Genomic DNA, 16,352 nt, shown 5'->3' with positions numbered 1-16,352 from the left:
ACACATACATTTACATTATAATCAACATAACTTTGTGGAATGTGTACATTATTAAATAGAAATAACTCAAGCAGGCACTTAATCATAGATTTACCAACATGATGCAGTACTTTATAATAGTAGGTCTATAATATTGGTATTTGTTATTTCATACACAGTACTTGTTAAGGCAAGGGGGGATATTTAGACATTCTAGACATGCAGTCAATCCTTCAGACAAAGCTAAAAAATTTGTGGGCAATATTTACATAAAAAGTTAAGTAGAGAAATGTGACATAAGAACAGCAATAAATGTAAATAAATACAGACATATTTTTCTTAAAACATGTTCATCTTTTCACCCTGGTTCTTATACTGTGATTGTTCTTGGTGAAGGCGATGCATCGATCCTATTTGGTAATGATTCCCTTTAACTGATCTATTTGAATAGAGTCCTCTATTACAGAGATTCAATACAATGCTATTTTAAGGGTGCAATGTGTAAATTGATGGCCACCTGCTCCAAACAAACAGGGGGCAGCATCTCCAGCATCCTCACACCCTCCTTCAAAATATGGCGAAGTCACATAAAGTTAACACTTCATCCATTTGTTATATATTACCTCGAAAAAGCAAAACCATCTCCATCATGTTTTTTTTCCCAATTCAATTAAAATCATTTTTTAAAATGTGTATTTTCTGCAGCCACTGGCCAAACAAATGTTTCTTGTTGTCTTGCATCTTTGTAGATAACCTCTTTTCTTTGCCGGCAGACGTAGTTTCTTGTCGGCACCGGGAGGTTTGGTTGATGTTAAAGGTTTCAGCCATCTTTGTGTTTACTGTGCCACCAACCGGGCCTCTACCTTCAACAAGCTTGTCTGTTTTCGTCCTCTAATGTTGGACTGAGGACAGACTGGAGGCTGGCTTGGCTCACTATCGCCCCTCAAGGCACGAGTGGTATTACAAGACGGGCATGGGCCGGTGCTAGCTGGTTAGCATGCTCATTTCAGTATACATCTCTGCAACACGACACATAGACCACTTTGACATGCTGTTACGTCTACACTGTAACCTCTGGCCACATATTACACTTTAAACCTTTAAGTTGGAGCAAAATGCCTGGCAAACGTCCAATATCAGATACAAGTATTGGTGGATGCTGTTCTCATCCTTCCCCGTGTTCACCTCTGGCTCCGTCTCCCCAGATGTGGCTTCTTCATGTGAGCTCTGAGATGCTGATGTTGACAAAGAGGGAGGAGGGGGGGATTGCTGTTCCATCCTTGGAGAGCAGATTAATGTGACGGTATCCTGGAAAGGGAAAGATGTTGAAGGATATGGATTGGAGAAAGCTTTCAACCGGAGTGGTATTGAGTTATTCTGCATCTGGTATTTGATGCAACATTATTGAATTGATCTCCAGCTGGAACTTTTGCCGTGAGTCTTGGCTCCCCGTCCTCTCTGCTCACCTGCTTGGATGCACGTAAACGGGAGCGTGAACTGTCCCATGAAGTCGTTCCTGGTCGCCTTGTCGTAGTCCTCCACCTCGAAGCGAACCAGGGCCAGCTCAGGGGCGTGGATGACGAAATTTAAAGTTTCATTCCACACTGGGTTAAATCCTGCAGGTAGAGGGCAGTAGAGGAGTGAATAGGACCAACAGGGGAGTGAGTTTCATCCTGGCCCTCGTCATCAAAACCATCTATGTGGATGAAATGCAGTTATTATGTGCATATTGTTCTCACCATTGTTGTTAATGTGACTGGTCTCTTCTCTGGCCTGATCCTGTGGGACCCCGTAGATCTCCACCCTGACCAGGGGGTCTACAATAGAGCCCTCTTTCTGGTTCACCTTTGGTAGCTGCTGCCCACTGATCACCTGGTAAACACATACACAGATTTAATCATTAGATACAGACACCAGTGTGTTGTACTTGCTCAGAACTTCCCCTCTTCTTTCTTTTATTAATATTTATTATTATTCAGCGGTTTTCTGACATTCTGATCTGCTGCCTCGTGTGTACACAATGACAGTAGTAGCTGCCCATTGCAACCAGAAACCAAGTATCTGTTTTGGACCTGTATGGATAAGCGGAGTGGTTTGTAGCCTGGTCGCTCGTTGGGTTTCTCCGGACTGAACTGAGTGTTGCCGTCTCTCATGAAGTCTGGTTTGAGGACGTAGCCGCAGCAGCCGTTCTGCCTGAAGAGCCCATCGTTCAGATCCATTTCCAGACCGGCCGTCTGGAAGTTCAGAGCCACTTTTGAAGAAAGAAAAAAAGAGGAGAATGGATATAATGTAATTAGCTGTTTTTTTAAAGGGTGTGTCACATGATTTCCCCGACTCTGAGATTTCTATCTAGCTATTTCTGGTTCTGAAAGCACTTAATGCAATCACATGGTTTGAGCACTGGAATGGCAGCAGACATCAGAACACTGTGTGGTATTAAGATTGGAAAGACGTCAGTGATCTTACAGGCAAAGTTTGGTATAACCAGCAGGGGGCGACCTGCTCCTCACCTATCTGGCAGCCCACATTCCACATGTCCTGCGGGTTGTAGTTGGAGGAGTCGGTCCTGAGACCGCTGGGGTAGATCCTGCTCAGTTGCCTTGAGTTGTACTGGACAAAGTCTGTCCCTGAAGAGAGGGTTCAAAGAGAATAATGCCACTGTCCGAGACAATTATACATAATATAATATAACATAAAAGTCATAAAACAGATATTATTTTATCTGGGGAATATGCCAGCCAATTTTAAAAGTAATTTTTTCCCTCATGCTCAGGTTCACCTGCGTCCTTAGCGAGCCTCTTGGTCTTGGACTCCGAGAATGAGGACATCTCATCACATTTACTGCGTGAACGAGCATGCTCAAAGCCTTGGAAGTGCACACTCTTGCAGTAAACCACCAAGTCTGAAAGCTCCCTGGACAGTTTGGACTTTGATTTCTGCAAAAGAGGAGAACGAAATTAGTCAGTAATCATATAACCATCACTTTAAACATGAATAATATCTGTCATGAATAGTGGCCTTATGGTGCGACAGTAGCCCTGTAAATTATAGGTCAGCCATTCAATAATAATTACCCATCATCGTTTCTGTATTGGTAAAATTAAATTAAAACTGTGATTTAAAGTGTGAAAAAGTTGGATAATAAAAATGATCTTGTAATTTCACCAAAATACAATAGTGTGTAAGAAAGATAGAATTTGTAGAAAGAAGAATCCATAAATAAACTTGTATTATTTATGATTAAGTTATTTGTACTAATTTTAAACAGACTGATTATTAGTCTAAATTAAATAGGGACCATGCAAAAAAAATAACATCAAACATTTTGAAGAAAATGTCTTATGCCAGATTTAACTGTTATCACGCTTACAATTACTCATGAAGCATCATATATTAAACAACTCATTGAACACACAGGTCATATTATACCTATAAAATAATCATAAAGGCATAAAACACAAAACTATAGCAGCAACAAGTGCAGGTATATATATATATATATATATATATATATATATATATATATATATATATATATATATATATATATATTCACACAGACAGTATGAGAAACACAATGTGTTTTTGAACATTAAAGCATTTAATCATGTTCTAGGAACCCAAATAGAACCTGAAAATGAGAATGATATGTCCCCTTTAATATTGCTCAATAAAAGCTTGTGTAATATAATTATTCTGTCTGACTCCCTCATTGCCTCTAATTAAATCATCAAATCCATAAATGTTCATCTCTCACTGGCCACTGCTGTACGGCAGCGCCAGCATTACCCTAATGATGTGTTCCTGGCTGACTTGCTCGGTTAAATATAAAATGCAGGGTTAGATATTTTCATGTTCACAGAGGCCAGAGGAGTTTTCTAAGGAGATGCACAATGGATGCTGTTTTCTTTCTCCCATATCTGTCTTCTGTTCACTATCTCCCTCCTTCTCCCGCCTCAGTGTTGCCTTATTCAATTCAATCCCGTCATGTTCACTTCCACTATCCGAAAGGAAAACGTGTGTACTTCATGTACCTTCCCCGTGTGGTTCAAATCCTCAGCAGGGGGTTCTTCTGTAGAAAGGCTCTCAGCATCGTCATTGGTCATCTCTTCATCGTCGCTCACTTCGTCCGTCAGGGTTTCCTCGGCGCCTTCTCCCGGACAGCTAATCTTCTTGGCTTTCAGCAAAAATGTGCCCCTCAGGTCCTGTAATGAACTGTATGTGATCATCGCCTCTTCATTTGCAGTGTTTTTCTGTTCATTTGTAAGTGAGAATTTAATTTGATCCGGTTGCGTGAAGAAATCCCTTAATGTGCTGAATGCATGATGACATTCGGGAAAGAGCAGCATGACAAACTGATGATGGACTTGTTGTCTTCAGGACCCAGACTACTCACTAAGGTGCTCCATCTTCCTGCTACTTTGCTGTCTCCTAACTAAACGCTGCGATGCACCGCTATTTAATTGCCAAAATCCCTCAGTGGAATTCCTCCCAGCATGTGTCTACCATTACTCCGAGTTAGCATTGATTGGCCTAAGTGCTCTAATGGAGAAGAGATGGGAAGTTATACTATGGTTACGCTTTCAGGATCAGTGGAAGACGGATCGCACGAGCCATCAATCTTTAAATTCGCCCTGCATTGTTAATGATCTTTAACTTTCCCCCCAGATTTCATTCCTAAAAGTTAATCACGGACTCAAAGCACTTTCAAAGGCCTAGTCGACACAGTTCGTGGCATTAATACATGACTAAATCTGACATAACCATGAACCATGTAGCTGTTAAGGTGAAGCTTACAATTTAAATAATGCCAACAGAATGTAAAAGCCACACTATTTATAGATAAAACATAAAGACCGCCATGGTTAACGACCATGTGTGGCTTAGGAAGTAAGCATTGACAGACAGGCAGGTCGTCCAATTATTTTCTCCAACCTGACTTTTTGGATTTTTACAGTCCTGCCACGGCCACAGATGACATTTGATTCATTCATTGCTGTTGAAATGTCACAAGGATTTCAAATAATATACAGGGTCGCCAATAAAGTTGTAATAATTTGCAAATGTCTTGTCTTTTACAGCGGCAAACAAATGTTATGCATGAGTTTCATTGCACCAAAGTGATTACTGATGCATTTAAATAGGAATAAACAGAGGATTGTGTCTGAAAACCAAATATTCCAACTGTATGGGCAACAGTGTATAACGAAGGTTTTTATGAATAGAATCACATGATATTTAGCAGGTGCAATATTTATCTTAGTTTATTGTGATTGCATGCTTACATTTGCCACTAGCTCGAAACTTACTTATGTCATACTGTTTGCAGGTATTTGGTCGAAACCAAAGTGTTGGACAAATTATGAACTCACGGTGGCGCTATATTCAAAGTTAAGGGATCACCAAAATGAACTAAGTAACTAAGTATGTAAACGATTTGAGAGACTCAAAATAATAAACGTGACTGTGGCGAGTCGTAAAAAGTTTCACGATATGTAAAAAGAAAAAATGTATCCCAGGATGCATTGCCCTAGGAAGTGCACATGTGACGAACAAAGAAGAAACATTCTCACCTGTGGAGAAGGAAGCTGTTGAGGGACCTGGCCGTCCAGCAGGGTGGTCACCAGTGTGTCACCCAAGATTTGATGAAGGTGCTGGGCCACGACTGTCTGCTGCTCCACAGAACAGTGATTCTCAAGGGACAGGATGACGGGGAAGTCCGATACCTATCAAACAGAAACATATATCTAATAAAATATTGGCTTTTAACTGTTTTATATCTTATTTATGTGGTTTTTCTATCAGCTCCTGCAAACTCGGTGGTAAAAGTATCATAGTGAGTTCCCATAAAGCGTAAGTTTCCACAATCTTCCAGAACAGTTTCTTCATCGCATCGTAGGAAAATCTGAGTGGGATTTTTTTTTTTAAAGTGGAGACGTGTGAGAAGTTCCTGGTTGTTTTCCATGTCGGTCGGTCAGCAGAGCACATGTGATTCCAGAGGCAGGGAGGGCTACCAACTACTTTTCTGGGCACACAGACGGCCCGTTAGTGGGATTTATAACCGCTCTCAATGGCTGGAGAAAACACATTTCTTTCAATTACTTTTGAGTGATGTGTAGCCAAGGAGATACCTCATTTTATTTGACTTTTATTTGTGGTGCACAGCAACATAGTTTAGCTACATTTATACTGGATAATCCACAGAATACACTATCAACAGTTTTTTACAGGGACTATTTCTTCTGTTCCTATCTATTATATTATATATACATTCCAAAACCGTTATATATAACTACATCAATGGTGAAATGTGTTTTCTGTGGAATTGCAGTGACCCAGCCAAGAAGCAAGCAGTGCTGAGTGCTGCTCACCTTGAAGGCGTATTCCTTCAGCGTTGAGACGATGTCTCGGAAAAGAATCTTGGAAGTCAAAGTGTGACCATGATACACGACGGGTTCCCCGTCGCTGCCGTCCCAGCAGTCCACCTCCACACAACGGCAGCCTCTTTTCATGGCCCTGCACACACACACACACACACACACACACACACACACACACACACACACACACACACACACACACACACACACACACAGTTAAAATGTCTAAATAAGGACATGTGCAAACTCTTACAATAAAATACGAAACCACGATTGTGACTCAGCTTTTGGTTAAAGTTAACTCCCTATCAAGTCAGTCTGACCAGCACATTAAATTCACTTCTGTATGCTTCCCTGTGTAATCTCAGGTTAAATTAAGACTAAGTACTAATTCTAAACCGTGTTCTGGTGAGGGTGTGTGTGCAGCCTTCCTCACTGGATGTATGCCTCCACGCTGCTCTGTCCTCGCAGCTGGTCCTCCAGGAGGTAGGTGTTGTGCGAGGAGGAGATGAAGTAGTGGCTAAGCGGCTGGCTCATGTCCTGGTGAAGATCTCGATGCTCCGGTTTAAATATGGAGCCCTCCCGTGAGCACAGGTAGACCTGAAAGCCATCCAAGGACATAGCGCCTAGCTTCTTGGCTGCACAGAAGATACGAAACAGATGAGTGTTGGAGCACAAGAGCACAATCCAGGTTTGTATGAGCTTCCAAAAACGTACAGAACTGCCACGACTCCAAAGAAAAGGCTTCAGTTCTAACTTCCAGGATTGGCCTACAAAAATTTGTCATCCCAACAGCGCTGTTTATGTAGGCCATTGTGTCCTCTCCTCGGTTCTTTACCTGATTCAGATGGTTCGTAGCGGTCAATCAGCTCCTGGGCATGCTGGGAACTCTGCCCTCCCTCCTGCTGCTCTATGCTCAGGAAGTTCTCCAGCTCCTCCAACAATAGCTTCTCTCCGTCTCCGGAGTAGTCCTGGAACACTTTCCACACTTCATCCCGCTGAGTCAGCATCTTATAAAAGTGGACAAACTGCTCGATTTCCAAAGAGCCGCTCTCACACTTGTCGGCCATCTGAGGGGAAGAAAAGGGAAGAGGATTAATTATGTATTTGTTGCAATGTTTAAAAGACACGTTACAAACATTTATTGGTTTTCTTCCATGGTGTCTGGGTTCGGAAAAATAGGGTGGGAAGTCTTGAGTTTAGCATAACTAATCTGTTCTACAACCTCGTTTAACCAAAATAGCAACACCAGACAACAAAGCATGAAGGAGGTCTAAATGTTCAGTGAGTGTGCTGTGACCAGACAGTCACAGGTTCAATCCCTGCAGCATCATATTAAAAAGGAGCTTAAGGAGAGCTTTGGATGCTCAGATGCCGAAAAATGCAACAATATCTAAAAAAAAAGTTCAAAAGCTCACCGTGAAGAGATGCAGAGCATGTTCCTCATTCATGTCCACGTTCATCATCTTCAGCAGTTTGCGCACCTCTTTGAAAGTCATCTTCCCATCTTTGTTTTTGTCAGCTTTCTGAAACCAGTCCCAGACCCACCTGAGGAGACGCTGAGGGAAACGGCAGCTCGCAAGTGTGGTGGAATAACTCAAATCTAAAGACCTCATTTTCCCCATTCAAAATCTTTACAATCAGATGGAGAGTTCTATTAGGAAAACCCTTCTTCAAAGGTCATATATTGGTCATTTTTATATGGGAAGTGATGGTCATCTCCATTTATGTTTTATCATTACCAGTCAGCTTAAAACACTAATGGATGAGACTACTTTGTCCAGAGAAGACGGGATGAGCCAGTGTTTGATACCAGCTAACACCCAACGAAGCATTTACTTGTTATTAAATCCCAGACACGGTGATCCGCTACAGTAAAAGGATACTGGTCTAGCCTCTCCTTCTCGTCCATAGTTTGAGTCTTGTGAATCAGCTTGCACACTCCCTGGATCCAGGCCCTGGCTTCTTCTGGTGACTCAGCCACAAGGTCCAGGTTGCCTTGGCGACCGTGAAACACCAAGGTGAAGCAGAGGTTGGCGGGGAACTCCTCGGCGATGCTCAGCAGGACCTCCGACTGGTGGCCCTCACGCACGGCCTCCACCTCAGTGATGGAGACTGAGACACGATCGACAATAAATTGAATCACTTTGTACTTTCTTCATTTTTTATAGCTATTACTCTTATCAAGAAATGGTTCCCACGCAGACATGCACCCACGCTTGGATACTCACAAGTGGAGTGGCCTCTCCCCGCCCATCGGGACTTGTACCAGATCGTCATGCCGTCCTCCAGGAGGCGGAAGTGCCGCTGTTTCTTCCAGGATCGGGATTTGACTTTCCTCAGAGTCGACCCTGCCATCATCACCTTGACATCTGGGTCATCTTGGACGCCTGCATGGAGTCGGGTTAGTACATGTATGTGATGTAAGCATGTATGGGATATAAAAAGTCATGATCATTTAACGAATTACAGTTATTCTGTTATATACGGATTCAGTAAAGACAAATAGGTTCTCTATATGATATTCAGAGCATTCATTTAGCATCAATCAACAATGTTCTATATAAAGATGTAGTTGAGGGAAATATAAGATATAGTCTACCTAAGTTTAATCTGATCTTCTCTGTGTTTTGGTACCTTTTGCTGGACATTAGAGTATCCCACTGGGAAGCTAATTGCCACCAGTTACCACCAGTTACCACCGGTTACCACCGGTTACCACCCGCCCTCTGGTTGCCCCTCAGGTAAACACTGTTAGCTCGTCAGCACTGTTGCTGTCTGTTAGTTCCACTTGTGCTGTTAGCACTGTTAGCTGCAAACCGCCGACCCAGTCGTCCCCACGATGATGCCAAAAGATATGCTCTTAATTTTGAATTTAACACTTTATCACTGAGCTCAACTTATAAGACCATAAACCTTGAAACACAATTTCTCTCTCCTCAGTCGTGAATAACATTTACTCACGTGAACCTTCAGGATCCATCGCTATTCCTAAATCATGCCAATGGAAACGTGTTGCTAAAATGAAGCAGATGTGGACGAATTGTTCCAGATGCTTTTCCCTGTTTCCAAAGAAAAAAATATTTATGTAAAAATGTCTCTGCGTTCATTCAACTGATGCATAAACGACCTACATCCTTGTTAAGACAGGATTAGTTTACTTTGCCCACACTGGCCTTCCCTGCTGATCAGTTGGGCAGCAGGATAGTGAAGGAAATCTGACACTGTTATTTTTAACTGCAAGATCTGGGCTCAAACCCCTTCGTTGGCAAGTGATTGCTCTGCTGTGCAGTGCAGTGCAACGTCCCGGAGCAAAACACTGAGTCTACCATCTCCAGGTCTGCTGAACCCGACCTCTGGGGGTCATGAAACTGGGGCAAACAAAAACACAGTTCCCTTAACAGAACAATGAAGAAGAGAGGATACTGACACAAGCTGCAAGGATGTAGTAGATTCTCCACACTAAATACCGAGGTATATTCAGCGTATACATCACTCTTTAATCATTCAATGTGTGCATGCAGCTGACTGGAAGGCTTGTGCATGGCAACTCCTGCAGTCTGCATGCTGACTAAGAGAAATACACACTCAGCAGTCTGCGCTCGCCTCAGCCTCATCAGAACAAAATCAATAGCAGAAATCTCGACTGATGTTTTGATATAACCACATGCGATTGTAGTAAAATAGGTCTGATTTCAAAATTCTGGATTGTTACTGACTCATAGTAGTTGTAGACAACTACAGGTAAAGCAAAAACTGTTTCAGGTATTTTGAGTCAACTCACTCTTTTTTGGGGGAATATTGAATTTCTGTTATGACCGTTAATTAATTAATGACTTATTAGAGTATCTTATAATCACATTATAATGCTGTTATTATAACAGTGATTATAATGCATTGTGCAAGATAATTATATATTACAACTATAGCAATTATAATAGACTTTGATCCTTGTAAAATATATCAGTGAGTGACCAGCTGTTGTGAAGTATTATGATACTCTACCTTACAAGTATTAAGTGTTTTCTAATAAGTTGTGATTATTCTTATAAAACATAAAGTGATATGAAAACATAACTAATTATAAGTTTATAAGTTAATGCATTACAGGAAGTGTTTTTAGATTTTTAGACTAAACTAAAACTTTATGAAACAGGTCGAGTACATTTTTCACTTCAGTCCAAAAATCATAAATGTGTCTCATTACAAAACAGACTCAAACAGAATGAGAAAAAATTATCAGTGAAAACAGATAAACTCCCGCAATCTCTGTTGTTCACTGATAAATGGTGATCAAACGCTTCCTGAAAGGGAACGTTTTCTAAAGTCTCTATATCTACGTTCCTGTCTGACAGATATCCTTTCCTTTCATTGTCTCCTGAAACAACAAGATCTGGTCTTGGGTTCTATGTGTTCCACATCTCCCCCCCGGCAAGAAAATTACACAAAAGTTCTCGCCACAGTATGACTATGATGCAACCGTGCATTCACAGCTACACACAATTTAATATCACACTCACTACTGAAAAAAATAAAAGACTGACCATGAAAGTGAGGCTTATTTTCCACAGCTCCATAAACTGTTGTGCTTTCACCGCAGAGCCACGTCAAACACATTTTTGTTTTTTAATTTCCCATCAAAGTTATTCAGATGCTGTTCTTCTTTTGAAACAGAAACACACCCTCCTGCATGCTTAGCGTGCAGACTTCAAAACTGCAATTAGGTCACATAATGTTGTTTTATTTTTAGGGACATGAGTTTTCACTCCCCCAGCCAGATGAGTCACACAAGGCCACTTCTTCAGGGAGTTCACTGACCACACACACACACACACACACACACACACACAAGCACACACACACACACACACACACACACACACACACACACACACACACACACACGAGCACACATGACTAATGGCTAAATTGGGAATAAACAACTCATTCAGAACAACAGCATTTACCTTGTGTGCTTCTAGTTTGCATATGAAGTTTAAATGTGTTTTATCCCCCATAGGAATGTTCAATCTCGCCTGTACAGTGGGATGTCCTGATATTTACTCATGACTGTACACAATGATGTAAAGAAGTGAACAGGCAGCATCCATTAAAAAATAAACTCCAAACTGCCGCGGGGAGGGAGGTTTATGCATGGTAAATTAGAACCAGAGGCAGAAATATGAGACAGCATCACTTCAGCAAAGCCTGAAAGCAACAGCAGCTAAAGAATGTCAAATTACAATTAGCATTTTTCCTTGATAGAGGGTTAAAAAAGAGTGGGACTTACCCAAAAAAGTCCAGATCTCAGCAGGGATGTTGTGAGTCAGACCTTCAGAGGTGGGTACTTCTCAGGGACAGCTCTCCCGGGGAGGGCCTCAGATACTGAGGGGTAGGACCCTGAATGGCCGGCCTGAGAGAGGGTTCAGGGAGGTGTGTACGTCACACTGGTCCTGTACGCTGAGATCCAGACCCGAGAAGAGTCCAGGGACTGTTAGCTGAGCTCAGGGCCTTAAAAGACTGGGAGTGACTGAAGGGAAGGCTGGCTCAGTCTCCTCCCCCTCTGGATCTGAGAAACATGAATCCCTAGTCACTGCTGCCTCACGCTGGTACGCTCTGCTCCCCCTCCTCCTCATCCTCCTCTGCACCTCCCCCCCCCCCCAGCCTTTCCTTCCTTTCCTGCCACTCCCTCACTCCGCCATCCGCAGACCCCTCACTGCATCTGGTGAGGGTCACTCCCTCCCTGGTGAGGCTACGCTCGCTCGGTCGTCTTTCTGCCTCATCCTCTGGGTGATAGTTAAAGCTCTGCAGAGTGACTCGTGTTTCCGTATCAGCACTGATAACGGGCAGAACAATTGTGGGAAAACCTCGTCTGTGTTTGGGAAGGAAGCCAAATCATAAAACAATGAGAAATACATATTGTGCATGAAAAAAACACCCTCTTGATATCCTGAAATCTAGCTATGAGAAGATTGTAATGATATTGAGTGAAGACTGATAAAGGGCTATACTGTAGACTTTGGCAGTATGCCACATACTGCAGAGCGGAGCCTTGATTGGATGACCTTTAAGATGCAGATTTTATTACAAAGCCTACTTTGAATTGTATTCCTTCACTGTCCAATGTGCACGTGAAAAATGCATCTGAATCACAAACAGCAACATAAAAATGGGAAACATCACACTTCCCATTCTCAAACTGTCAAACTAATGTACTTTTCCATTTGAGAGAAATTACTTCAGCGACTGCAGCTCTTTCCTCATAAAGGGTAAACGCACAAAAACACACAACGGATACTTCAAAGCGTCTCCGTCGGGGATTAGATTTGCTCACAAATGGAAGGCTCCATTTGTGTTGTTGTGAGGATAATGGAACCTATGGGGGCGTCAATCTGTTAATGTACCGGTGAAAGGGAAATTAAGGCTCGTCGGTGTCTGTGGGGCCGCTGGAGTGAGCACTCAGTGAGCAGGTGAGCCGCTTTCTCATCCGTTTGACAGAGAAGGAACCTAACTTTAAAATTACTTTAAAAGTGTATCACAAAAAAAAAGTTTGCTCTTGGAAAAAAGAAGCTTTTCTTTATTTGCATAGCATCGCTAGTGATGACACATCAAAACAGTGCTAATCTGAGCTGCTGCATTTTTTTAAAGCCAAAACTCAGTTTTTACAAATGACAATCAATGATCAGCTAATTAAACAGCAACACAACCTTCAAAATCAATGTCACCGTCTTTCCAGTGCATAAGATCGGCAGAAAACAGTTAATTATGAAATATCGTGAACAAGACTGGCTTCTGAGATTTCACTCGGAAGTAATTTAGGATAACTGGGCATCCATATAGAATGCCCCTCTTTTTCTCCTTAGAAAAAAAAAAAGAAAGAAAAGAAAAATAAAGAGACACGGTCATGTAGAAGATTAAAAAAATCTTATTTGAAATGCAAGAAGCCAAAAAAAGAACAGTTCTTACTTTGAAGTGGAATGTTACAGAAAGTTACAGTGACCAACAAGAAAAGACGAGCTGAACAATATTTTGGAAGAGCTGATATTGACAACCAATACTAGCTTATCATTGATATATCAATATTGATATGCTGACAGCCATCCAGATAGACATTGGAGTGTGGGTAACTGCAGCAGTAAATGTTTTACAGGCTGCATTTCAATTAACTTCAATTTTGCCATATTTTCCTTAATTTTAATAATTAATTTTAAAAGTTTAATGTCACACAGTTGTCACTTAGTTATTCCTCTTTTGTTCACCTGTAAAATATCCTACTCTGACACTTTCATTTTGGATCTTACCAAAAACATTGACATCATAATCAAATACCAGCCAATATGTCACTATTGGGTTTAAATGCTTCTCAAATATCAGTATCTACGAACAATCCGGCTCTTAAAAAATACAACAAGAAGTGACCTTGTGTGAAATACTGTCAGAAAAAAAAAAAAAAAAAAACCTGGTGTAAATTACCTATCCAAACGCAAATCTTTCTTTATTATGTCCTTCACAAAATACAAAATCTAGACAGTGATGCAAGAGTCCTTCTGTGTCAGCTGTAAAGACACATTCTGTCCTCATCACTGGGGAGCCAGTGGGATGCCTCTGGCGTCGGTGACTTGACCCTCCTGCAGGTTCTTGACCAGCTGTGCCAGCCAGCGTTTCGTAGTGGTTCCAGATGCTTTTCACTGTTCCCAAAGAAAAAAATATTTATGTAAAAATGTCTCTGCGTTCATTCAACTGATGCATATACGACCTACATCCTTGTTAAGACAGGATTAGTTTACTTTGCCCACACCGGCCTTCCCTGCTGATCAGTTGGGCAGCAGGATAGTGAAGGAAATCTGACACTGTTATTTTTAACTGGAAGATCTGGGCTCAAACCCCTTCGTTGGCAAGTGATTGCTCTGCTGTGCAGTGCAGTGCAATGTCCCAGAGCAAAACACTGAGTCTACCATCTCCAGGTCTGCTGAACCCGACCTCTGGGGGTCATGAAACTGGGGCAAACAAAAACACAGTTCCCTTAACAGAACAATGAAGAAGAGAGGATACTGACACAAGCTGCAAGGATGTAGTAGATTCTCGACACTAAATACCGAGGTATATTCACTACTACTGTGACCCGTAGACAACTACAGGTAAAGCAGAAACTGTTTCAGGTATTTTGAGTCAACTGAGTCTTTTTTGGGGGAATATTGAATTTCTGTTATGACTCGTTAACTAATTAATGATTTTACTTAAAGCTAACAATGAACAATTAGAGTATCTTATAATCACATTATAATGCTGTTATTATAACAGTGATTATGCAAGATAATTATATATTACAACTACAGCTATTATAATACACTATTATCCTTGTAAAAAATCAGTGAGTGACCAGCTGTTTTGAAGTATTATGGTACTCTACCTTACAAGTATTAAGTGTTTTCTAATAAGTTGTGATTATTCTTATAAAACATAAAGTGATATGAAAACATAACTTATTATAAGTTTATAAGTTAATGCATTACAGTCATGCTTCAGGAAGTGTTTTTAGATTTTTAGACTAAACTAAAACTTTATGAAACAGGTACATTTTTCACTTCAGTCCAAAAATCATAAATGACACATTCATTACAAAACAGACTCAAACAGAATGAGAAAAAATTATCAGTGAAAACAGATTAAACTCCCGCAATCTCTGTTGTTCACTGATAAATGGTGATCAAACGCTTCCTGAAAGGGAACGTTTTCTAAAGTCTCTATATCTACGTTCCTGTCTGACAGATATCCTTTCCTTTCATTGTCTCCTGAAACAACAAGATCTGGTCTTGGGTTCTATGTGTTTCACATCTCCCCCCCGGCAAGAAAATTACACAAAAGTTCTCGCCACAGTATGACTATGATGCAACCGTGCATTCACAGCTACACACGATTTAATATCACACTCACTACTGAAAAAAATAAAAGACTGACCATGAAAGTGAGGCTTATTTTCCACAGCTCCATAAACTGTTGTGCTTTCACCGCAGAGCCACGTCAAACACATTTTTGTTTTTTAATTTCCCATCAAAGTTATTCAGATGCTGTTCTTCTTTTGAAACAGAAACACACCCTCCTGCATGCTTAGCGTGCAGACTTCAAAACTGCAATTAGGTCACATAATGTTGTTTTATTTTTAGGGACATGAGTTTTCACTCCCCCAGCCAGATGAGTCACACAAGGCCACTTCTTCAGGGAGTTCGCTGACCACACACACACACACACACACACACACACACACACACACACACACACACGAGCACACATGACTAATGGCTAAATTGGGAATAAACAACTCATTCAGAACAACAGCATTTACCTTGTGTGCTTCTAGTTTGCATATGAAGTTTAAATGTGTTTTATCCCCCATAGGAATGTTCAATCTCGCCTGTACAGTGGGATGTCCTGATATTTACTCATGACTGTACACAATGATGTAAAGAAGTGAACAGGCAGCATCCATTAAAAAATAAACTCCAAACTGCCGCGGGGAGGGAGGTTTATGCATGGTAAATTAGAACCAGAGGCAGAAATATGAGACAGCATCACTTCAGCAAAGCCTGAAAGCAACAGCAGCTAAAGAATGTCAAATTACAATTAGCATTTTTCCTTGATAGAGGGTAAAAAAGAGTGAGACTTACCCCAAAAAAGTCCAGATCTCAGCAGGGATGTTGTGAGTCAGACCTTCAGAGGTGGGTACTTCTCAGGGACAGCTCTCCCGGGGAGGGCCTCAGATACTGAGGGGTAGGACCCTGAATGGCCGGCCTGAGAGAGGGTTCAGGGAGGTGTGTACGTCACACTGGTCCTGTACGCTGAGATCCAGACCCGAGAGGAGTCCAGGGACTGTTAGCTGAGCTCAGGGCCTTAAAAGACTGGGAGTGACTGAAGGGAAGGCTGGCTCAGTCTCCTCCCCCTCTGGATCTGAGAAACATGAATCCCTAGTCACTGCTGCCTCACGCTGGTACGCTC

At 41.5% G+C, this 16,352-nt stretch overlaps 1 protein-coding gene across 2 annotated transcripts; it reads right to left on the bottom strand.

The window, feature by feature from the left end:
• Positions 1-85: 85 nt before the first annotated feature.
• plcd4b (phospholipase C, delta 4b) lies at positions 86-16,144 on the bottom strand. Of its 2 annotated transcripts, none has more exons than XM_084023404.1 (16): positions 16,025-16,144; positions 9,324-9,421; positions 8,591-8,749; positions 8,246-8,474; positions 7,778-7,907; positions 7,198-7,429; positions 6,796-6,997; positions 6,351-6,495; positions 5,553-5,705; positions 4,014-4,184; positions 2,759-2,915; positions 2,490-2,606; positions 2,052-2,230; positions 1,719-1,851; positions 1,446-1,595; positions 86-1,287 (listed from the first exon to the last, which is right to left on the bottom strand). In XM_084023404.1, exons 2-16 carry the CDS (start codon positions 9,340-9,342, stop codon positions 1,196-1,198), a joined length of 2,268 nt encoding a protein of 755 aa, XP_083879530.1. In that variant the 5' UTR covers positions 9,343-9,421; positions 16,025-16,144; the 3' UTR covers positions 86-1,195. The 2 variants fall into 2 exon arrangements, with proteins under 2 accessions (XP_083879530.1, XP_083879531.1); XM_084023405.1 differs by lacking the exon at positions 16,025-16,144 and adding an exon at positions 11,650-11,836.
• Between the last annotated feature and the right edge of the window lie 208 nt (positions 16,145-16,352).

Source organism: Eutrigla gurnardus, assembly GCF_963514095.1.
Source record: "Eutrigla gurnardus genome assembly, chromosome: 12".
In the NCBI taxonomy this organism is placed as follows: domain Eukaryota; kingdom Metazoa; phylum Chordata; class Actinopteri; order Perciformes; family Triglidae; genus Eutrigla; species Eutrigla gurnardus.
The sequence above is the reverse complement of the archived record's forward strand: the minus strand, read 5'-3'. Positions and strand labels throughout refer to the sequence as shown.